At 42.9% G+C, this 24,894-nt stretch overlaps 1 protein-coding gene across 4 annotated transcripts in view; it reads right to left on the bottom strand.

The window, feature by feature from the left end:
• The window catches only part of SLC39A5 (solute carrier family 39 member 5), a 73,066-nt gene that overhangs the window by 9,207 nt on the left and 38,965 nt on the right, over positions 1-24,894 (bottom strand). For all 4 annotated transcript variants that reach the window (XM_040341116.1, XM_040341119.1, XM_040341117.1 and 1 more), the window contains 6 exons: positions 24,221-24,413; positions 22,525-22,705; positions 19,375-19,544; positions 16,819-16,965; positions 9,591-9,666; positions 3,524-3,721 (listed from right to left, as the gene is read on the bottom strand). In XM_040341116.1, coding sequence (XP_040197050.1) covers positions 3,524-3,721; positions 9,591-9,666; positions 16,819-16,965; positions 19,375-19,544; positions 22,525-22,705; positions 24,221-24,413 — 965 coding nt within the window. The remainder of the gene's footprint in view (positions 1-3,523; positions 3,722-9,590; positions 9,667-16,818; positions 16,966-19,374; positions 19,545-22,524; positions 22,706-24,220; positions 24,414-24,894) is intronic.

Genomic DNA, 24,894 nt, shown 5'->3' with positions numbered 1-24,894 from the left:
CCAAAACGGAACTTATCATTGTCCCTCCTCCGTGCCTCTTCCCCTGATCTCTCTGTCAAAATTGATGGCACAAATATCAGCCCATCCCCACATGCCAAGGTCCTAGGTGTAGTCCTGGACTCTGAATTGTCCTTTAAGCCTCACGTTCAATCACTGTCCAAATCTTGCCGCCTTAACCTCCACAACATCTCCAAAATACACCCCTTTCTAACCAATGACACCACAAAACTCTTAATTCACTCCCTGGTCATATCTCGCCTCGATTACTGCAACTCCCTCCACAATGGCCTACCTCTGCATTTTCTAACCCCCCTTCAGTCCATCATGAATGCTGCTGCCAGACTCATCCACCTTGATGAGATGATGCAAACTATTGCGAAACGCGTCCACAGTGTGCGGGGACCGCCCTGTCAGCCGCCGGCTCAGCGGGGATATACGGAGCGATCCCCGCTGAGCTTACGGACACACGGAGGCGGATCATTACTGATCCGCCCCGTGTAAAAGGGCCCTTAATCAAGGACAGGCAGCAGGAATGCTGTCAGCAAGGTGGACCCAGTGCTGGGGACAAATTTGTATTAGCAGTAATAACAACTATAATGATATCAGCAGTCCAAGGTTTTAGCTGATAAAAAAACTCTGGGATTTGTGACTGAATTAGGAATACAGGGATCATATCAGTCTGCACCGCATATCACTATATTGCATCACCATACTCCTTCCTCGCTGCAGCGCGCTTCAAGGAAAAATCTGACAGCAGTGTGAACGAACAATTAAGCATAAACACCTGAAACGTGCAGTCAGGGGAGGCAGGTGAGGCAAAAAAAAATATATTGAGGGTCGTAGCTCGGCAACCTGGGGTAACAGAGACCCCAAATTTGGTAAGTGTAATTTGATAGTATAAGGAAAATGGTTTTACAAATAATTATCTGAAAAGTGTGGTGTGCATTTGTATTCAGCCCCCTTTAATCTGACACCCCTAACTAAAATCTAGTGGAAGCAATTGCCTACAGGAGTCACCCAATAAATCTAGTAAATAGAGTCCACCTGTGTGTAATTTAATCTTAGTATAAATACAGCTGTTCTGTGAAGCCCTCAGAGGTTTGTTAGAGAACCTTAGTGACCAAATAGAATCATAAATGCCAAGGAAAACACCAGACAGGCCAGGGATAAAGTTGTGGAGAAGTTTAAAGCGGGGTTAGGTTTAGTAGCTGAAGTCTTACTGTCAGGTCACCTGTGGCCAGGTGACAAGTGCACCCCATTGGGGTCAGGGATGCACCACAGGGTAGTGAACCCTATAGCTGACTGCTGCTATCAGAGAGGGAGCGTGAACCCAAGATCCCCCAGGGCGCGGTGTCTAAGACCCAGCTTTGTGTTCACCAAAGCCTCTAGTGGTGAGGATAGCCTTTGCCGCGGCTGGATCCAGGTCGCGACCCCTGGGATCCCCTAGGTCACGCTTCGCAGGGAGAGAGGGGAAGCAGCAAGCAGGACAAGCGATAGTGATGGGTAAGCCGAGGTCAGGGCAACAGGCAGACAAGGGTAACCGAGGGACAAGCAAAAGGTCAGGGAGGGTCACAAGCAAACAGGAGAAGTCAGGGACGAGCCAAAAACGGTACACAGGAAGGTAAACGTAGCACACCGCAGACAGGAACTTAAGCTAACAACACGGTTGAACAGCACTGCAGACCTGTAGTGCAACAGTTAATATAGACTTCCTGGGATGGCCTGGGTGGGGCCATACAGGAAGGAGAGGTTATAAAAAGGCAACCAGAACAGAGTCAGGCCTCTAATGAACAAATGGAGACAGGTAAGCTGCCAGACTTTATTGCATATCCATGAAAGTTACCCTACCACTGTTCAAAATTTGGGGCTCCTGCCACCTATAGTTTCTGGAGATTCGGGGCTTCATGCGGAGCCTGTCAGAAGCTACATACAGAGCGGACAGTTTAATCAGCTAGCACACTGTTTGCAGCAGACTCAGAGGATGAACTCACAGTGCCTCTCACTTCTTGTCAGAAGCAATGAGCTTAATGGACAGCTTGGAGCTTTGGACCAATGGTAAAGCACCATTGGAACAAGCTGACCAATAAAAATGCTGCAGTGAAGGTTCGCCTCTCACTGCAGTGTCATAGAAGGGGGTATGTGTCTAAAAGATAAATTCTCCCTTCCAGCCCAGCCCTCTTAACTAGAAGAAAAAAACATGGGTTTATGTGTATAAGATTTACCCACAATCCCATGTTTTTCTCACACAGATAAAAGGGAGAATGAGAATCTGCTGCCTGCTGAAATGGTACTGTCATAAAATATAGCATAATATATGATTTAGCTTGATTAAAACATAATCCTTTATTATTTATCTATTTACTGTGAAATTACTGGTTTAAAGTTATAACTTCAAGCTTCAGTAATTTGTCCGTTAAGCCACCTGCTTCAGTACAGTTTTTGAAACTATAGTAAATTACCTTAAAAACAATATATAATAATTATTCATATATGAATTACTTATGGTAATTAACCACTTATCACCCAGGCCAAGTCTGACATTTCTCTCCTACATATTTTTTGCTGGAAAATTACTTAGAGCCCCCAAACATTATATATATATATATATATATATATATATATATATATATATATATATTTTTTTTTTTTTTTTAGCAGACACCCTAGGGCAGTGATGGCAAACCTTGGCACCCCATATGTTTTGAAACTAAATTTCCCATGATGCTCATGCACTCTGCAGTCTAGTTGAGCATCATGGGAAATGTTGTTCTAAAACATCTGGGGTGCCAAGGATTGCCATCACTGCCCTAGAGAATAAAATAGTGGTAATTTTTATGTTACACAGTATTTGTGCAGCAATTTTTCAAACACGTTTTTTTTGGAAAAAACTTTCATGAATATAAAAAAAATCACTAAAGTTAGCGCAATTTTTTTTGCATAATGTGAAAGATGATGTTATGCCAAGTAAATGTCAGGCTTTAAAATTGCGCACACTTGTGGAATGGCGCCAAACTTCGGTACTTAAAAATCTCCATAGGTGACGCTTTAAATTGTGTTACAGGTTACAGGTTTAGTGTTACAGAGGTCTAGTGCTAGAATTATTGCTCTCACTCCAACGTTTCCAGCGTATGTAACCTGTGTGTATCTGGCTCTGATACTAGCCAGTGCCTCATCATCCCCTGACCTCACCACACGTCCCTGATAAAGGCCCAGCAAAGGCTGAGCCCTAGGTTCACACCAGTGTGGCCTTGAAATCATGCTACTTCAGTGCGATGTCAAAGCTGCAGATCAGTACTGTTTGGATCTCCAATTTAATTGTGGCTTGCAACTTCATTTAACAGAAGTCATTGCAAGTATCAATGAAATCACAGAAACATAGTGCAGGAATCTTTTTCAAAGTTGCTGTGACTTGAATCACAATGATTTGAATGGTTCCATTGCTGAAAATAGGGTGTGATTTGACAAATGACAAATTGCATTGTGAACAAGGGCTTAGGCGGTTGCAGAGTTCATATCAGCTCACCTATTGCCAAGCCATCTGTGAAGTTGTGTATTCCATCTCCGAGAAGAACCATCCATACAAACTCTGCAATGCCTCCACTGGATGCACTGTGTGAGTGTCCTGAGTGACCGTGATGACTGCTTTCTATTTCTTCCACCTGAATGTCATGTCTTTGCTGACAAATAGCCTGCACACCAGAAGACTCACAAAACTCAGAGTCTTGAAGAAAAAAAAAAAAACATATGTAAGCCATTAATTCTAAAATGACCTTCAAGAAGATCTCTAGAATATGTTTAAATGATGAATGCATATTTAAATTGATCCCATACACCAGCGATCAACCAAATTGGCTCATAATTGTGAAGTGGATAGAAAAATGATAAATGGTTTTCAACAGGGCTTTTTTTCTCAAACAATAGGTGCTGGAACTTAACCGCAACCCCACAAAACCCCTCCCCCTACACGCACCCTCCAAATCACATCAAATAGTAGGAGGGCCTTAAAAGGGGCATTACATACCAGAATTTCAGTACACAGAGTGCAGAGCTGTCACTTGTAAACACAGAACCCCGACTTCTGTGTTTACAAGTGATTGTGGTGAGCAGGCACCAAAGGGTCTGAGCCAAAGGTGGTGGAACTGAGTTCCACCAAGTTCCCCCAGAAAAAAAGCCCTGGTTTTCAATTAGTTTTTTTGCAAATAAATATATGAAAAGTGTGGCGTGAATTTGTATTCAGACCCCTTTAATCTGATACCCCTAACTAAAATCTAGTGGAATCAATTGCCTTCAGAAGTCACCTAATAAATCTAGTAAATAGAGTCCACCTGTGTGTAATTTAATCTCAGTATAAATACAGCTGTTCTGTGAAGCCCCCGGAGGTTTGTTAGAGAACCTTTGTGAACAAACAGTATCATGAATCCCAAGGACCATACCAGACAGGTCAAGGATAAAGTTGTGGAGAATTTTAACCGGTTAAAACCCGGACCATTATGCAGGTTAAGGACCTTGCCCCTTTTTGCAATTCGGCACTGCGTCGTTTTAACTGACAATTGCGCGGTCGTGCGACATGGCTCCCAAACAAAATTGGTGTCCTTTTTTTCCCACAAATAGAGCTTTCTTTTGGTGGTATTTGATCCCCTCTGCGGTTTTTATTTTTTGCGCTATAAACAAAAATAGAGTGCCAATTTTGAAAGAAATGCAATATTTTTTACTTTTTGCTATAATAAATATCCCCAAAAAAGATATAAAAAAAAGATATTTTCCTCAGTTTAGGTCGATACGTATTCTTCTACCTATTTTTGGTATAAAAAAAAAACGCAATAAGCGTTTATCGATTGGTTTGCGCAAAATTTATAGCGTTTACAAACTAGGGGATAGTTTTTTGGCATTTTTATTAATAATTTTTTTTTTACTACTAATGGCGGCGATCATTGATTTTTTTCGTGACTGCAACATTATGGCAGACACATCGGACACTTTTGACAGATTTTTGGGACCATTGTAATTTTCACAGCGAAAAGTGTTATAAAAATGCATTGTTTACTGTGAAAATGGCAGTGAAGTGGTCAACCACTAGGGGGGGCTGTAGGGGTTAAGTGTGACCTCATGTGTTTTTCTTACTGTAGGGGGGCGGGGCTGGACGTGTGACGTCAGTGATCGTCGTTCCCTATATCAGGGAACAGACGATCACTGCCACTGCCACAGAGAAGAACGGGGAAGGTTTGTTTACACTCACTTCTTCCCATTCTTCAGCTCCTGTGACCCGATCGCGGGACACCCGCGGCGAACGGGTCCGCGGGTCACGGAGTTTTGGACCGGGTCGCGAGCGCCGCACCGGCACCGTGCTCGTGACCCATGGTTGGGCTCTTAAAGGGGACGTATATATACGTCCATGTGCCCAGCCGTGCCATTCTGTCGACGTATATAGTCGTGCGGCGGTCCTTATTTGGTCAAAGGGGGGTTAGGTTATAAAAAAAAATAACCCAAGCTTTGAACATCTCATTCAATCATCACTACTAAATCCCTAGTTTTCAACAGGGTTACTAGAACTAGTGTCCCATTGGAAGATTTTCCCTCTATTCCTGTTCAGATGACAACCCATAATTTGGTGAATAATATAGTGAATAATGGCAGCTGGAGAAATCTCCCTGGCTCCGAACTTTCAGGGCTACAAGGGTTAGCAGCTTCAGACAGAACAGGGGTACAGATGGCCTGATGGGAACGTGCCTTCTTCTCCCTCTTCCTCTATTGAGAAATGTTCTTTTATTGACTACTGTTCTGTCTGAAGACCTAAAGCCGTTAACTATTACAGCACTAGAAGTTCAAAAACATGAAGAGGACCGGTATCCCGGCAGTGCAGTGCAGTGCAGTTTTCTCCAGGATCCAGCTACTTGCACAATGTGGGATGTACTTCATTCTAGGTAAGTGATGTAACAAAAACATTTTTTTTTTTTTTTTATGTAAACTTCAGCTTTAACATTAACAGGCTTGTTTAATAATTACAAGATGCAACAACTATGTGCAAATACCCACAACAATCAAATTTGATCTTTTTTTTATAATCTGATATCTGACTGTGATTAATTATTGCCCTTTATTAATTTATTGTGCTTTGCAGTCAAGATAATAAGATTGGCAGCTTAATGTAGATTTGGTATTCTGTTTTTATAGATTGCAGTAATGTAGCTATTCTGCATAACACTGTGTGCAATCAATATTTTTTAATAATACAAATTCAATTACATCCATGTAACTGCCCATAGTAGCTACATCTATCATAGTATTAAAAATCAACCAAGTTTTTTGAAATATTGTAATTTTATATTCTGACCAAACTCTAAACTTATGACACCTACCACAACCCCAATTTCAAAAAAGTTGGGACGCTGTGTAAAATCTACATTAAAACAGAGTGCAATGATTTGTAATCAGATGGTTGTTGGATATTGTACTCCTACCCTTTATTCTTACTCTATTAATTAAGTTGCTGTGCTAATTACAGTATCGGAAGATTATACAATATTCTAATTAATGTGCTGAGCTAATTTGCAAAGAAGAATGGGGAAAAAATGTCACTCTCTAGATGTGCAAAGCTGGTAGAGACATCCCCAAAAAGACTTGCAGTGAAAGGCGGTTCTACAAAAGTATTGACTCGGGGGGGCTGAATACAAATGCACGCCAGACTTTTCACATATTTATTTGTAAAAAAAAAATTGAAAACCATTTATCATTTTCCTTCCACTTCACAATCAGGTGTCACTTTGTGTTAGTCGATCACATAAAATACATTTACGTTTTTGGTTGTAACATGACAAATTTTCAAGGGGTGTGAATACTTTTTTAAGGCACTGTAAAATACAATCTACCAAAATGTGTACTTTTCCTGGGAATAAACAAACCTTGCGTGTGTTTCCTTCAGGTACTCTTTTTTCTTCTCCTCTCTTACGCAAATTGGCCCTAGTGTATATGTATATATGGATGTAAGATAGGAACCTTAGGCCTCGTACACAAGACCGTTTTCCTTGACAGAATCCATCAAGAAATTTGGTGGCAGAGCTTTTTTGCCAAGGAAAACGGTCGTGTGTATGTTTTTCATCGAGAAAACTGTTGAGGAACTCGATGAGAAAAAAAGAGAACAAGTTCCCTTTTTCCTCGTCGGGAGTCTCAATTTCCTCGTCGTGTTCCTCGTCGGGCTGGTTTTCGACGAGAAACACGTTCGTGTGTATGCTTAGAAACCCGCACATGCTCAGAAGGGTGGCGCCAGTGGAATCAAACTTCCCCTTTATAGTGCCGTCGAATGTGTTTTACATCACCGCGTTTGAGAACAACAAGATTTTGTCTTGACAGTGTGTATGCAAATAAAGCTTGTCAAGTTTCTCGACAAGCCTGACAAGGAACTCGTCGAGGAAAATGATGTTTCATTTACGACGAGTTCCTCAGTCGTGTGTACGAGGCCTTAGATTGTAAGCTCCTTGAGGGCAGCGAATGATGTGAATGTCAAACATAAGGCGCCTTTCACACTGTATAGGATTAGAGAGTAGGAATGGCGCTACCTTAATAGATACATAGAATCTGATAAGAGAGATGTATAAAAACTTGATTAATTGTTGAAATATTGACTAGATTACCCTTGTGGTGAATAAAATAAATAAAGTGCATCTGTGCCTGAAAACAAATGTGCAATCCTGCAATACGTGCGATAAAAGGCAGATAATGACAGAAAATATAAAATATAAAGATTAATAAAAATAAAATATATAAAAAATACCAAAAAAATTAATGCGTAAAAATCCAATGGTGCACAAGTGTTAATAGTGTATATATTGAAAGTCCATATACAATAGGGTGAGTTAGTGTGATCTCTGTATCACAAGTGCTGAGTTTCAAAGTGCTTTGTGCCATGTGAAGTTCTGTTACTGTATTCCACACAGTGACCACCTCAATCTGTGCTCTTTTATGGCCTACACTCACCGAATCCTCCACCCCCTCTTGGGGTGTAAAGCGTTTACAGTGTATGCCACTGTGTGGCACTCTGGCGATATTTCGCCCCCCTGTACTGCTGGTGGTACTTCCAGTATTAGCCCATATACAGGAGAGAAGGAATCCCAAATAGTGTGATACCGTTTTTTAAACTATTCTTTTATTAGTAAAAATTAGTACTCTAAAAACTAACACAGCTTATTGTGACCTACTTAGTAGGACTAACCAAGAATGGGTATTAGTAAACATTACGGAAACAGGAGAATATTATGAGGGACATATAAAATATTAAATATTAAATACTATGAGGGACATATAAAATATTATATTATAGGTATGCAGAAGTGTATATAATGATATTTTACGTAAAATTAAGGGGCTGGTGAACAAATGTTGGTTTTGTGCCCCTAGTGGTGGGAACGGGTACAAGATATAATATAATCATAAATGATAGTATGTTATCCTATATGAATAATTAAGGGAGTTGAAATTTTATTTTTGAATAAAGGAATAAAATTATTGAATCAGGGAGTAATCAAAATTATTGAATCAGGGCCTTTCACACTGGGGCGGGGTCGGCCGTAAAGCACCGCTATTATTGGTGGCGCTTTACCGCCAATTTCGTTGCGCTACTTGGCCGCTAGCAGAGCGGTTTTACCCCCCACTAGCGGTCGAGAAAGGGTTAAAAATCACCGCAAAGCGCCTCTGCAGAGGCACATTGCTGGCGGTATAGCCGCGGTGTCCCATTGATTTCAATGGGCAGGAGTGGTGGAGGAGTGGTATACACACCGCTCCTTCACTGCTCCAAAGATGCAGCTAGCAGGATTTTTTTTTACCGTCCTGCTAGCGCACCGCTCCAGTGTGAAAGCCCTTCACACTGGAGACACAGCAGCGGCTGTTTAGGGTCGGTTTGCAGGCACTATTTTTAGCGCAATAGCGCCTGCAAACCAATCCAGTGTGAAAGGGGTCTAAGTAAAATGCTGTGTAAGTTGTCAGTACTTTATAAATACCTGTAGTAAATAAATAAACAACAAGGTCCTTTGGCTCTGGTATGGATTTTGAGGGGAACCCCATGCCAATTATTATTTTTTTAAATATGGCGTGGGGTCCCCCCCAAAATCCATACAAGAGCCTTATCCGAGCATGCAGCCTGGCAGGTCAAGAAAGAGAGTGGACGAGCGAGTGCCCCCCTCCTCCTGAACCATGCCAGGCCACATGCCCTCAACAGGGCCTGGTATGGATGGGGGGGGACCCCATGCCATATTTTGCAGATTTTTTTTTATTGCCGGCAATTTTTGTTTCTACATTCAGCTGTCAGCAGGGAAGCCTGCTGACAGCTGTTGACTTATTGGTTGGTAAGGATGCAGCGGCCAGCTTCCCAACTAGCTATACACAGTTTGTTAAAGTGGAAACAAATGCAAAACGCATCAAAAATGCTTGTTTCAAAACGCACCGCGAAATGTGCCTGAAAACCACATCAACCGCATAGATGTTAACCTAGGGTTAGTCATAAACTATAAACACAAAAAATACACTGTACATTTCCTTTAGTTCACATAAACCAAAGCAAGTCTCCTGTTATCTGATGTGTTTGGAAGTGTGTTACTAACCAACAGGTTTTCCAAGTTCCCATAACATGGTGGTGCATCCTTCATCCTGAGCAGGCTTTTTCACATGGGGAGGTTTCTAGTGATGGAAAGGTACTTAAATGTAAATAAATAAATAACTTGCTTACTTAAAGGTAATTACCAGTTTACACCATGTTGTCTGCAAACAACACAAAAAGGCAAATTTGTCCCTTTGTGGTATATACACTTACAGTAACTCAAGCTTGCAGTGAACAGGTAGGAAATATATAAGAAAAGACAGACAACTGTGTTCACCAAAAAAAAAAAAAAGATGTTTCCTAAAGATAAACCGTGAAGATGAATAGCATGTACAATATATCCAATAATATATACATCCAATAATAAATAATAACCTGTCCAAACAGGGGCAATTAGTTGAGAAATCCAATTGCCACTGTGTTGCTGCTAGTAAGGGTTCACACATATGACAACTGTGCTCATACAGAAAATAAACAATAGGGCCCAGATTCTCAGTGGAGATACGACGGCGTATCTCCAGATACGCCGTCGTATCTCTGCGTTGTGCTGTCGTATCTATGCGGCTGATTCTTAGAATCAGTTACGCATAGATATCTATTAGATCTGACAGGCGTAAGTCTCTTATGCCGTCGGATCGTAACTGCATATTTACGCTGGCCGCTAGGGGCGTGTACGCTGATTTATGTGTCGAAATATGTAAATCAGCTAGATATGCAAATTCACGAACGTACGCCCTGCCGACGCAGTAAAGTTACGCTGTTTACGTTAGGCTTTTCCCGGCGTATAGTTACCCCTGCTATATGGTGGCGTAAGTGCGGCGTACCAATGTTAAGTATGGCCGTCGTTTCCGCGAAGAAATTTGAAAATTTTACGTCGTTTGCGTAACTCGTCTGTGAATGGGGCTGAACGTAATTTACGTTCACGTCAAAACCAATACGTCCTTGCGGCGTATTAGGAGCAATGCACACTGGGAGATTTCCACCGACGGCGCATTCGCCGTTCGTGAAAAACGTCAATCACGTCGGGTCACAGAACATTTACATAAAACACGCCCCCCTGTTCCAAATTTGAATTAGGCGGGCTTACGTCGGCCGATTTACGCTACGCCGCCGCAACTTACGGAGCAAGTGCTTTGAGAATACAGCACTTGCCCGTCTAAGTTGCGGAGGCGTAACGTAAATCGGATACATTACGCCGCCGCAAAGATACGCCGCTGGACGAGAATCTGGCCGTAGGTCTTTAAAAGATATACAGTGCTTTCACAGGGAGATTAATAGCTTAAATAATGTAGTTACCTGTCAAAGGAGCGCTTGTCACTACAGTCTCAATGTTGTTTTAATATAAATTCTCTGTTAAGAAGCCTGTTGAGAAGTCTTAGGCCCCGTACACACCATAGAATCCATCCGCAGATAAATCCCAGCAAATGGGTTTCAGCGGATAGATCCTATGGTGTGTACACGCCAGCGGATCTTTTTCGGCGGATAAATCTCCCCTGGGATGGATTCCAGCAGATCGGATATTTGCTGACATGCACAACAAATCCATCTGCTGGAGTCCATCCCAACGAATGGATCCGCTGGTCTGTACAGACTCACCGAATCCATCCGTCCGAAGGGATCCCCCGCATGCGTCATAATGATTTGACGCATGCGTGGAATTCCTTATATGACAGCGTCGCGCACGTCGCCGTGTCATAATCGCGGCGACGGCGCGACACGTCATCGCCAGAGGATTTCGGCGCGGATTTCAATGCGATGGTGTGTACACACCATCGCATGAAAATCCGCCGAAATCCACGAGAGGATTTATCCACGGAAACGGTCCGCTGGACCGTATTCGCGGATAAATTCTATCGTGTGTATGGGGCCTTAGGCCCCGTACACACGACCGGATCTGTCCGCTGAAACTGGTCCGATGGACCAGTTTCAGCGGACAGATCCGGTCGTGTGTAGGCCCGACCGGACAATTGTCTGGCGAATCGGACAGTTTCCAGCGGACAAAAATTTCTTAGCGTGCTAAGAAATCTGTGCGCTGGAAAACTGTCCGTCGGACGCGTTCGGTCGTCTGTACAGACTCACCAGACACGTCCGACCGACCGCCGTCCCTCGCATGCGTCGTACTGATTCGACGCATGCATGGAAGCTTTGAACTTCCAGGGCCGCCCACGTCGCCGCGTCATCGGCGCCGACATTAGCCCAAGATCCGACTGGGGTAATTCTCTTACGCCGTCGTATCTTAGGGTGCATTCTCACGCTGGCCACTAGGTGGCGCTTCCGTAGTTTTCGGCGTAGAGTATGCAAATTTACCTAGATACGCCGATTCACAAACGTACGTGCGCCCGGCGGTAGTTTTTTACGTCGTTTGCGTAAGGCTTTTTACGGCGTAACGTTGCTCCTGCTTCTATGAGGCACATTGTTAAGTATGGACGTCGTTCCCGCTTCGATTTTTGAATTTTTTACGTCGTTTGCGTAAGTCGTTAGCGAATAGGGCTGGACGTAATTTACGTTCACGTCGAAACCAATACGTCGTTGCGGCGTACTTGGGAGCAATGCACACTGGGATATGTACACGGACGGCGCATGCGGCGTTCGTACAAAACGTCAATCATGTCAGGTCATCATAGATTTACATAAAACACGCCCCCCTTCCACATTTAAATTACGCGCGCTTACACCGGCCCCATTTACGCTACGCCGCCGCAACTTACGGAGCAAGTGCTTTGTGAATACTGCACTTGCTCCTGTAAGTTGCGGCGGCATAGCGTAAATACGATACGCTGCGCCGCCGTAAGATCAAGCGCAACTACTTGAATCTAGCCCCCTGTCTGTACCCAGGTACAAGCTTCCAGCTGGAGAGCTGGAAGGAAATGTCAATGGACTACAAGTGAGGTGATTACTGCACTTGTGTTCCACTGAGATTTACAAGTCTGTCTTCTACTGTGGCAGACAGAACTTGTAGTTTATTCATTCACAGAGATCTGTAAATAAATGACACGGTTGTGTGGGTGGAGCCTGGCATCGTGTGTAGCACCCTGGTGTTAGGCAGAGTTACTAAAAAATTTAGTTTGCCCAGCGGTAACCAGCCTGGCTGATTGTTATGGAGATCCACTGACCTCTTCTTAAATCTGAGTTTGATGCGCCTCTTTCTTCCGTCACTAGGTGGCATTGTTACCTGTGGCAATTGACAACTTAGTAAATCCGGACTAGGAGTAGATGGGTTGTCTCAACCAATTGCAAGGGGTTTCTTTGCCCATGGCCTGCTGGGAGAGCCTACTTATTTGGGAGGGGTCAGGTGATCGGGATTTGGTGCCACTTGGACAGCTGCATTGGTGGACGTGTGTTGAAAAGCTCCCGGTTGCTAGGCCAGAAGCCTGAGGCCTATCCGGGACTACCTGGCTGCTAGGTGGTCTGAGGCCTATCCAGGTTGAAAGCAGGCAGCGCTGGGTTGGGGCTTCAGGCTTGGAGCCCAAACAAGTTGCAGGGGGTTCTGCCGGCTGGAGAACCAAGTTGCCACAGATGAAGGTAAGCAGTTGCCGTCAGAGACGACCACTCCTGTCGCCAGATGCAAACGAGAACCAGATTCAGAGGTAAAGGGGAAACAGCAAGGTACAATTTCTCCTGTTTTTAGAGGCCAGGTTCTGAGGAGACTGAAGTAGTACCAGAGCAGCCTTTTTCACTAGCTGGGGACAGTGAAGGAGTTGGGGAAGCTTAGCAAAGTCAAGCTAGGGACTCAGCGGAACAGTGTAGGTGACGCTTGCAGAGGATTCGGCAGGTTAGATGAAGAGCCAAGGCAGGGACCCAGCTGGACAGTGTGGATGACACTTGGAAGCCAAAGCGGGATAGTTGTGAAGGAGCAAGGGATCCAGTGGTGGCTGGGATCTGAAGCGTCTAGTGAGAGACTGGGAGCTTAGTGAAAGGATCTACAACGGGATACTGTGAGTTGTGATCTGTACTGAAGTTGAATTTACAAGATCAGTTGCTTTTGGAGATAGCGGTCTACAGATACAGTTTGCTGCAACTCAGTTTAAAGGCCCTTGAACTGTATAGCTGTTCTTCTATTCCTATTTTTGTCTCAGAGTCTGCCAAGTATTTTGCATCTGCCTGAGGGTATTCAGGCCCTAACCCTCTCTCCCCAGTTCTGTTAAGAGACAATAAATATTTTTTTTGCATTCTCAAAGTGTCTGGCGCCCAACTTACTCTAACCACACCACACCCACTATGCCTAGTAACCCACACTGTGAAGATGGATGTCAGCTCTCCCTGACTCTGAAGGTCACCGCTAGGCCTCTAAGGGCTGGGGCCATGGCTACACAGGCAAATTTCAAAAGTGACATCTGCAGGGGAGAAGAAACCCTGCATGCAGTCGAGGGTCGGCGGGGGGGTTAGCACCATGTTGCACCCTGAATACAGGTGTAACATGGTGCAAAAGGTGGAGTTAGCCTTTAAAGCTGAACTCCAGGCACATGTGTTCAAATACATTCCTCAATAGTTGCACAGGATAGAAGTCCACATGTGTGCACGAAATGCCTTTACAAACCCAGTTATGACTTTGTAAACATAGTGGTTACTATGCTATTTATAGCCTGTACAGAGGGCCCAGCAAGCGCTCCTACTACAGACTGCCTGCAGAAAACTACAAGAGGGGGCATAGTACAAGACCAGTCATTCTAAACAAGGAAGGGAGAGCAGGAGCGACTAGTCTGACAGGTGATACCTTTTTGGATGCATTAAAAAGGCTATTCATCTTCATGTGAGCGCATTGTATCTCTTTTGAAAACATACTTTCTGGGTGAGGGCAGTTGTCTCTAATTTGTTTGTGGATTGTAAATTACTTCATGATATATAAAAGGTATCATCTATCTCTTTACAGCAGCTACTATTCTGTATAAAACAATGATTTTGTTTAATCTGAGTTTCTTTATACAGGTGAAACTGAAAAAATTTGAATATTGTGCAAAAGTTAATTTATTTCACCAATGCAACGTAAAAGGTGAAAACGAATATATGAGATAAACTCATTACATGCAAAGCAAGATAGTTCAAGCCGTGATTTGTCATAATTGTGATGATAATGGCTTACAACTCATGAAAACCGCAAATCCACAATCTCAGAAAATTAGAATATTGTGAAAAAGTTCAATATTGTGAAAAAGTTCAATATTGTAGGCTCAAAGTGTCCCACTCTAATCAGCTAATTAAGCCACAACACCTGCAAAGGGTTCCTGAGCCTTTAAATGGTCTCTCAGTCTGGTTCAATAGGAATCACAATCATGGGAAAGACTGCTGACCTGACAAGATGTACAGAAAACCATCATTGACACCCTCCATAAGGTGGGAAAGCCTCAAAAGGTAATTGCAAAAGAAGTTGGATGTTCCCAAAGTGCTGTATCGAAGCACATTAATAGAAAGTTATGTGGAAGGGAAAAGTGTGGAAGAAAAGGGTGCACAAGCAGCAGGGATGACCGCAGCCTGGAGAAGATTGTCAGGAAAAGGCCATTCAAAAATGTTGGGGACTTTCACAAAGAGTGGACTGAGGCTGGAGTCAATGCATCAAGAGCCACCACACACAGACGGATCCTGGACATGGGCTTAAAATGTCATATTCCTCTTGTCAAGCCACTCCTGAACAGCAAACAACGTCAGAAGCGTCTTACCTGGACTAAAAAAAAACAGACCTGGTCTGGTGCTCAGTGGTCCAAAGTCCTCTTTTCTGATGAGAGTAAATTTTGCATCTCATTTGGAAACCAAGGAGCTGGAGTATGGAGAAAGAATGGAGAGGCACACACTGCAAGATGCTTGAAGTCCAGTGTGAAGTTTCCGCAGGCTGTGTTGATTTGGGGAGCCATGTCATCTGCTGGTGTTGGTCCACTGTGCTTCATTAAGTCCAGGGTCACCGCAGCCGTCTACCAGGAGATTTTGGAGCACTTCATGCTTCCTTCCACAGACGAGCTCTATGGGGATGCTGACTTAATTTTCCAGCAGGACTTGGAACCTGCCCACACTGCCAAAAGCACCAAAACCTGGTTCAATGACCGTGGGATTACTGTGTTTGATTGGCAGCAAACTCGCCTGACCTGAACCCCATAGAGAATCTATGGGGCATTGCCAAGAGAAAGATGAGAGACATGAGACCGAGCAATGCAGAAGAGCTGAAGGCCGCTATTGAAGCATTCAAGTCTTCCATAACACCTCAGCAGTGCCACAGGCTGATAGCTTCCATGCCACGCCACATTGAGGCAGTAATTGCTGCAAAAGGGGCCCAAACCAAGTACTGAGTACATATGCATGCTTCTACCTTTCAGAGGTCTGATATTGTTCTTATTGTTCTATGTACAAATCCTTGTTTTATTGATTGCATGTAATATTCTAATATTCTGAGATTGTGGATTTGGGGTTTTCATGAGCTGTAAGCCATAATCATCACAATTATGACAAATCACAGCTTGAACTTTCTTGTTCTGTATGTAATGAGTCTATCTCATATATTAGTTTCACCTTTTAAGTTGCATTAGTGAAATAAATGAACTTTTGCATGATATTCAAATTTTTGAGTTTCACCTGTATATGGCAATTTAAAAGATGCCATTGAAAACAAATGTTGTTAAGGTTCATGAGCTGTCAACCGGATCCTTCCTTTTCCAACCACTGTGTCACTGACCTGGAAGAAGCATGCAGCCAGTGAATTGGTAGACAGATGATACACATATTCTTGATACAGGGTACTGACTTAGCAGGTAAAACGATAAAGGTAAAAGATATTCAGTCTGAGGAAATGATTTCCACTAACATATTGATAAATTAGACCAACCAACTGTGAGAATTATCATCTGAGAAATATACAGTACACAATATACAATATGCAATTATTTGAGAAATATACAGAATAGTGGAAGGGCATTTTAACAGATGGGTTGCCATTTAGTTCCTAAAGCTGCCCATACACTGGTCAAAATAAATCTGGTTCAGCGGGGACTGAATGATTCAATCCTTTTTTTATACTTTGAAGGGACAAGTTGGAACATTTTCCTTAATGAACTTTGTTTGTCCAATTAGCTGCAGCCACATATCAGTAAATGCAATGTCCCCGGGAAGAGGATTCATCCATCGACCTCATTTGTGTGGATGGAGGTACGAAGAAAATGAACAGTATATGGGCAGTTTAAAACTGAAGTCCTTAAATGTATGGCTAGTTTGAGTAACATTTAAAAAGTTATATTAATAAAATCAGTCACCTCATGTCTTCTCTGCTTCAGGAGTCCCAGGAGATTTTCAATAAGGAACAATACATAGATACCTCCAAGCACACACAACCCTTTTAGTACTGGTTCCATATGGTTAGAGTTATGATGATGAGCAGGCTTTTTTTGATCTTCCTGAGACTGCAGAAATAATTAAAAATAAAAGTTCATGGACAATATAGGCACAACAGTAAAGTCAAGCCAATCAAAGAACACACTCAACAAGCATACTTCAAAAACAGAGAAATGCACATGAGACGTGCATTCATTTCACTTACCTCTATCATCCTCCTGCTCTCCTCCACCTACCTCCCCATCCACCAGCCTTCCTGTTACTTCACATCCCTTCCTTCTACTCCTCCACCTACCTCTCTTATCCTCCACTCCCCTCAGTTCCTGACCATCCACCTCTGCCATCCTCCACTCTCATCCTCATCTCACCTCCCTTATCCCTAGCTCACCTCTCAAGTCCCCAGCTCACTTCTCTAGTCTCCAGCTCACCTCTCTTCTCCTCTATTCACTTCCTTTGTCTTTCACTAACCTTGTTCCTCCTCAAATCACCCCCTCCTCTACTCATCTCTCCCTCTTGTTCCATTTATCTACTTCTCTCCTACACTCAACCTCCACTTACCCCTCTTCTCCTCCACTATCTTCCTTCTTCCTTAGCTCACCTTCTTCGTGTTCCTTTTGCCTTTACTCAGCTCCCAGTAACTCCACTTGGCTCCCTTGTGCTGGACTCACTCTCCTTCCACATACCTCTTCTAGTCAATTTCCAACACCCTATGCCAAAATACTTTACTGTAGATTGTCTAAGGGCTTGTCAATATCAGATGCATTGTCGTGAATTTGTGGTACAATTTCAAACACAAGCATAATGCAGACAAGAATATATCCATTGTTGTTGAGTCTGTTCATACCCATGTGTTCTCTTGAAGTGTGTGGGGGGAAAATGGGCTTTATTCTGCACTTGAGGTGTATTGACCTGCAGTTTGCAGTTTCCCATTCAAGACTACCGTATTTAAATGGAATCTTTCATATATAATACAACACATCTAAAACATGTCAATGCACAATAAAGCAATGCACATAGCCACACCTGTTCTGGTGTGAATACCGAGGACCGATCAATAAACAAGAAAGACCATATCATGCTTAGCCTGCATTCACATTTGTGTGTCTGGAACGCATGCAAAATCGGTTTCCTGACACCACAGAAATGTGCTGCACTTTAGCAGATACACAGCAGTGCCATCAATGGTTAATGACACCCTCATGCATCTGTTGGCATGTTCTGTGGCACCGTGTGAAAAAAGGGTTAGGGACTTCCGCATTTCTAGTGCATAGATCAGCGTATTCAAATGAATGGGCTGTCCTACATGCTACCTACATCTTTATCCATCCTGTCAGTAAACCTTTGCCTCCTAAAATCCCTGCTAATCTCTGCACCCCAAATCTCCCCCATCCTATCCACTCCAACCCTCCACCCCGTTAACTCTACCTGCCTCCTCTGCTCATCTTTGCACCCACCTTCCTTACCTCTATACATTGTATTTACATGTAAATACAGGGTCTGCTGGTGAGTCATCTGTACACAACAATAGGGCAAAGCTGGGCAGCATTAGTAGCACTTCACACTGAGATATGGGGACACAGCACGTGACTAAAACTTCAAGGGACAAGGGAGCAGTTGGGTTTTATTTTACTTTGCTGTGACTTGTAGTGCTGTCCTTCTTTTAATAATGACTACAATTTGTTCAGAGTGCAGCTGTCCAGAGACAATTTTTGTTCCTGCTTTGCTAAGTGCATTGCCTGCACCTGAGTTGTCTGCAGCGGTGGATGTTCGTTTGGGTTCCCACCTGGAGCGGCTATTCCCTTTTCCCCGACAAGGGAATTTAAACTAGGATATTTGGCAAGTATGAGACAGCTGCTTTTGGCCCCACAACAATTACAGGGCCCAGAGCAGCTGCCCCTTTTGCCCTGCCTTAAAGACAACCCTGAGTAAATGCCAGTGACAGGAAAAGATCAGTGTCACTGTGAGAGTCAATTTCATGTGTGTGTATGTGCCCATCCATTCTAATCCCTTGCCCTCCAAAGTCCCTGAGCTACTTACTTGCTATATCAAAAATAAAATAAGAAATATGTTTTAAATAACACATTTTGCCTTAATATCTACATTAAATCACATTGCTAAAATTGCATATTGTACTTGATTGTACTTGATTGTAGCCCAAATACTGAAATTTGCACTGAAACTTTAACTGTAACTTTTGGAAATGGCAGTAAAAAACTTGGCTGTGCCAAACATTCCCATAGACACACCCCTAGACCGTGTGTACAGCCTTCACAGAAGAGTTGAAGCTGTTATAGCTGCAAAGAGTGGGCCAACTCAATATCGAACCCTATGGACTAAGACTGGGATGCCATAAAGTTCATGTGCATGTAAAGGCATGCATCCCAATACTTTTGGTAATATAGTGTATTTTAGAAGGTCTAGGACAAATGATTGCATCTATACATAAGGATGTACCACTATAAAATACTTTTTCATACATGGGGCAGGAGGTGCAGTAAAGCATCACCACAGAGCGTCCCCACAGCTAAGGCCACCAGGAACCTGAGCAGGTAGCGGAAGAGTGGACGTCTCAGAAGTGGGACAAAAGCTACTGCCAGGAGTGTCGGGGCACTGATCACCGTGACAGCAAGAGTCCCCCAGCCCAACACTGAAAAACAAAAGAGATTGTTATCAAAGAATAGAGCAAACAATCACACCAATTATACAGAGTTTGTTTTATTATATAGAGGAGAGAAAATAGTTAAGAAGAGTGTTTACTATATGCATGTGTATATGGTTGTGCACCAACTATTTTCTATCCCGTCTGCCTTCAAATTCTGCTTCCAGAAGATACAGGGATAGATACATAGAATGATTTAAATTTGTTGACAGCTCCCACGCCGTTTTTTTAAAAACACATTTTTGCATTGCTAACATTGCATCCAAACATAAGTCACATGTCACAAGTTGGATCAGTTAAAATGCTAATCCGACTTGGACGTGACTTCAATTAAATGCAATGGTCTGAAATCGAACCCAAGTTGGACCAAAGTAGTGCAGGAACCTTTTCTAAAGTCAGACTGACAAAAGTCAGGCCAGTTAAGACAGCTTTCATAGGGAAACATTGATTTTTACATGTCATGAGACTTTTGCTCTCAATGTCGAAGCAACTGTCGCACCAGTGTGAAGCGGGCCTTACTGGCTGAAATTCAGTGTATGGCCAGCTTTAGTAACTAGGACTGAATGTTCAATTAAAGATGGAACCCCATCTTCGTCCTGCAGTTCTGATTGCTTATGTTTGGTTGCTGTTTAGGAGAAGACATTCAAAAGATCACGCTTATAAACCCAAAACCACAGCACTATTGCCATAGCAGACATGGTGTGGTGGGCTTTGAAAATGAACTCTTTACTGGTTTCCAATTGAGCGTTGAGTGGAGACCAAGGAACTGTGGAAGGCCTTTCCTCAGACTTCCTTTTGCAAGTGCACTAAGGAAGGAACCGGATTACATTCGCTCAGGGGTTGCCCTGTTGGTAGGGTTGCCACCTCATCCCTTTAAAACCGAACACATATTAATTACACAGGTTCTGGGGCTAATTTAATGCAGAAAGGGCACTAAGTGCATTTAATTACCACCTTAATCAGACATAGAATCAGTGTAATTAATATGTGTTTGGTTTTAAAGGGATAAGGTGGCAATCCTACCTGTTAGCCCTGCTCAGTTCACCTAAAATTGATCGAACAATTGACTTTTATCATAGAAGCCTGATGGAAAATTTTGGGCTGAATAGTGGCTGCGTCCAATCAGATGCAGGCACTGTACAGGTATTTTGACATCTGTCAAAATATAATAGCTGCAGAGGGAGATTGATTTGTCTGTATAGTGTGGATGAAGGAATCAGCTTAGGCCAATATGTATTCTTCTACAATAAGCGTATATTGATTGGTTTGCGCAAAAGTTATAGCGTCTACAAAATAGGGGACAGATTTATGGCATTTTTTATTAATAATTAATTTGTTTACTGGTAATGGCAGTGATCAGTGATTTTTAGCAGGACGCCGACATTTTTGCGGACAGATCGGACACTTTTGACACTTTTTTGGGACCGTTGACATACAGCGATCAGAGCTAAACATAGCCACTGATTGCTGTATAAATGTCACTGACAGGGAAGGAGTTAACGCCTCTGAAGATATCCTGTCGGATGAAACATGTAAGGCTGACCTGACACATGTACACTATACTCCATGGAACTTTCTATGCCTTTGATGCCTGTTAACCCGTTTTGTTTGTAAGTACTTTACAATAAATTGCGTGTTGCTTTCACATACGGGCTTCACTATTGTGCTTCCTCTCTGCATTTTTTTGGTTATTCTCTTTTGCTGATGAACGCAATATATACCTCTGGATCCTTTTGAGTTTTGGATGCTATCCTTATCCTTGATGCGGTTTGTGGATTATTACATTCCGAGTGGAGGTGCGACTGCCATTGATCTCTGCATTATTTAATTCTACATGCCTATAATGATGTCTTTCTGGTAAGCAGTTTGACTGCACAGGGTGTGGTGTGTTTCTATATCTGCACACTGAAATCTCGGTGGAGGTTCTTAGTTTTCAACACTTTGAACACTTTGAAAATTATTCTTTACTCATTTGGACACTGTTTTATCTCATTAATTATTTTATAGCGCTGCACTTTTGAACTTTATTTTTTGCTTGTTTGATCCACATATTGTGCTAGCAGCTTTCTCCTTTTACATTTAAGTTAGCGCAGATATTTTCACGTTAATTTCACTAAGGGGCGATCAAGGGATTGAGGTTCCCTAGGGAGGTGTTTCTAACTGTGGGGGGGATGTACTGACATGGAGTAGAGATCGCTGTACCTGATTACTAGGAACAGCAGATCTCTCTACTTCCCTGACAGAATGGGGATCTGTCTGTTTACATTGACAGATCCCTGTTCTGGCTCTCTGAGGAACGATTCCGGATTGGCAGTGGACATCGCGGGCGCCAGTCACTCGCATCGGCTCCGACATCGTGTCGCGATTCGCGCAGCCGTGCCAACCTGGCGCAGTATAACTGCAGCAGCTGGTTGGCAAGCGGTTAAAGTGATTGTAAAGGTCATTTCTTTTTTTTTTAAATAACAAACATGTCTATAGTTACCTGCTCTGTGCAATGCAATTGCACAGAGTGGCCGCGAACCTCCTCTTTTCTTTTCGGGTCCTCCGCCAACACTTCTGGCCCCTCCCCTTAGTCCAGTGCCCCAATGGGAAGCCACTTCTGACACCTAAACATTTTTTACCTAATTAATGCAAGAAATGCATTAAGGAAAAACATGTTTAGGCTTTACAACCATGGGGGAGTCTATAACCTTTTTTGTTTATTAAAACATATGGCACTATGTTGGTGCACTTAGCATATCTTTAGAAAGTAGATCGAAACTATGGGGGGGATTTACTCAAATTTGCAGTGCAAAGTGGATTTGCCTTTAGTAAATGACCCCCAATATGTTCACCAGTTTTAGTAAATATAAAATCAGATTAGATTTTAGATTAGATTTTCAAACACCATCAGCTTTAATGCTTTTGAGAGTAATGTGAGAACATAAAATACTTGTACAGGAAGAAAATAATTTACTATATACCACACCTTTTAGCAGGGACTGCTGGAAATGTGTTTCTTCTAGGGTTAGCTGATCATTGTGTTTGATGCACACACGGCTGTCAATCTGATAGAGAAGTGCTGGGCACAACAGGGTGAACTGCTCAGGTGTGATTTCCGACACTCCACTAAGGCCAAAGTTCAGCAGCAACTGTGTTACATTCAAACACTGTGGAGGAAAAAATACACACAGATTACTAGAATATGGAGAGAAACATTGACTCAACGCAGGAGCATATTTCCTTATGCATGAAATCCACATGCCTAGGACAATATTGACAGTATGAACAAAAGGAATAAGTGCAAGGATTTTCAAAATTTTACAACATCAGTATATTTTGGTATTTAAAAGTCAAACCAGAGGCATAACTAGAACCAAAAAACATGAAGGACCCTCTTGGGCCCATTTCAATTGGTCTGGGGCTCTTTCCTCTGGTCCCAGGGCCCTTCCCTCTGAGGCCCTTCCCACTGATTCTTTACCCTGTTGCAGAGTCTTTCAAATGCAATGGTCAATGGTCTTGTAGGCCATTCCAGCCTTGTGTAGGTCTAAAGTCTTGTCCCTGACATCCTTGGATAGCTCTTTGGTCTTGGCCATCTGATAGATTGCTTCTGTCGACAGGTGGCTTTTATACAGGTAACAAGCTGAGATTAGGAGCACTGCCTTTAGGGGGCACCTGAGAGCCAGAAATCTTGCTGATCAAATACGTATTTCACTCATTAAAATGCAAATCAATTTATAACTTTATTGAAATGCATTTTTATGGATATTTTTGTAGTTATTCTGTCTCTCATTGTTAAAATAAACCTACCATTAAAATTATAGACTGATCATTTCTTTGTCAGTGGGCAAACATACAAAATCATCAGAGGATCAAATACTTTTTTTCACTCACTGTAACTAACGTTGACTACAGCTTTAAAAATAAATCCACCAGCTATCGAAAAAAAACTAAAAAACAAACAGCAGGCTAAAGCAGCAACACCATTAGGAGTACATTGTACAAGATACATTCATGGAACTAGCACGGCTTCCCACGTTTGGCCAATCAGCTGCCTGGACAGGCCCTCTTGAATGTATTATACACGATTAAAGGGTAACCAGAACAGCATTATATCAGGGGTATAAAAGGAAATGAACATAAGAAGTACCAGCAAAAACCAAAAGCTCCCAAGTCATAAAATATTTTACTGCAGTTCAAAGTCTAAACAAGTAAATAAATCATTATAGCAAGAGGCAGGACTATAACTTTCTGTTAAAAAAATTTGCTTGCGTCAGATCTCAAAGCTGCCTAATCTACTCAGCTGGCTTGCCATACAGACTAGTCACATAACAATCTCAGACAAAACCAATTACTACTCCTCCTGCCCTCACTGTTTGGAACAAAAATATAAAAGTGCAGAAACTTTTTGAAGACCCTTTGTAGTTTGGGGTTTACATAGACTTTAGTATGGTAAAAGTACAGTCACTTGCCATTCTTTGTAGCAAATAATGGCATTCATATGAAATAGGTTAGTGCCATGTCTGAAGCTATTTCTATTCTGTATTTATTTTGTTACAAATTATATATATGGAATTCTAACCACCTAGGAACAGAAAATGAATATCAGTTGGGTTAAAATGTAACTTTTCTAGAGTTGAAGATAAAGCTAGCAGAAGCTGAAAGAACTGCTGGACGTAACTTACATCTTCGTGCAGGTGGGTGTTCTCAAACTCATGAAGCTCTAGCAGTTGGTGCAGTATGTCGCTGTGTGACCACTCTCGGTCCTGTGGATTTACATGATCCATTTTTCCATCTGGCACTGTGGGTTTGCTGTGATCTGGCTCAGACTTTGCCGTATGTTGCGTATTATGTGTTTTATCTGAGCCGGTGTTCACTCTGTCCTCCCAAAGAAAAAAACTGTCAATTTATACAATAGTAATAACAAACAGTCAAAAGCAGTTCAAAATAGAAACGGTATAAACAGGGCTGGCGCTAGCGCAAGGCAACAATGGCACTTGCCTTACGGCGCCATCGCCGCCAGGGGAACAGGGCGGAAAACTCAGGGCCGATCCGAGACGGCTGCGCGGGATGCAGTTCACCCAGGCGCCACAGAGGTGGGGGCGCATAAGTGCCAGAGTGCTCACTGCTCCCCTCCCTCCTCCCCCTCCTCCTCTCCTCTCCTTGTCGGTGCCTCTCTGCGCCAGTCACCAGGAGCCTCTCTCTCCGCCAGCCAGTCACTGTGTCACAATCTTCTTCTCCACCCGGGCGACGCAGCTCCACACTGTCCTCTTAGGCTCTCCTCTCCAGCTGCTGCCCGGGTGGGGTTGTCACTCTGTACTAATAGAGGGCGAGGGGGGGGGGGTTCTGTACTTTTGGA

Source organism: Rana temporaria, chromosome 2 (assembly GCF_905171775.1).
Source record: "Rana temporaria chromosome 2, aRanTem1.1, whole genome shotgun sequence".
NCBI lineage: Eukaryota > Metazoa > Chordata > Amphibia > Anura > Ranidae > Rana > Rana temporaria.
The sequence above is the reverse complement of the archived record's forward strand: the minus strand, read 5'-3'. Positions and strand labels throughout refer to the sequence as shown.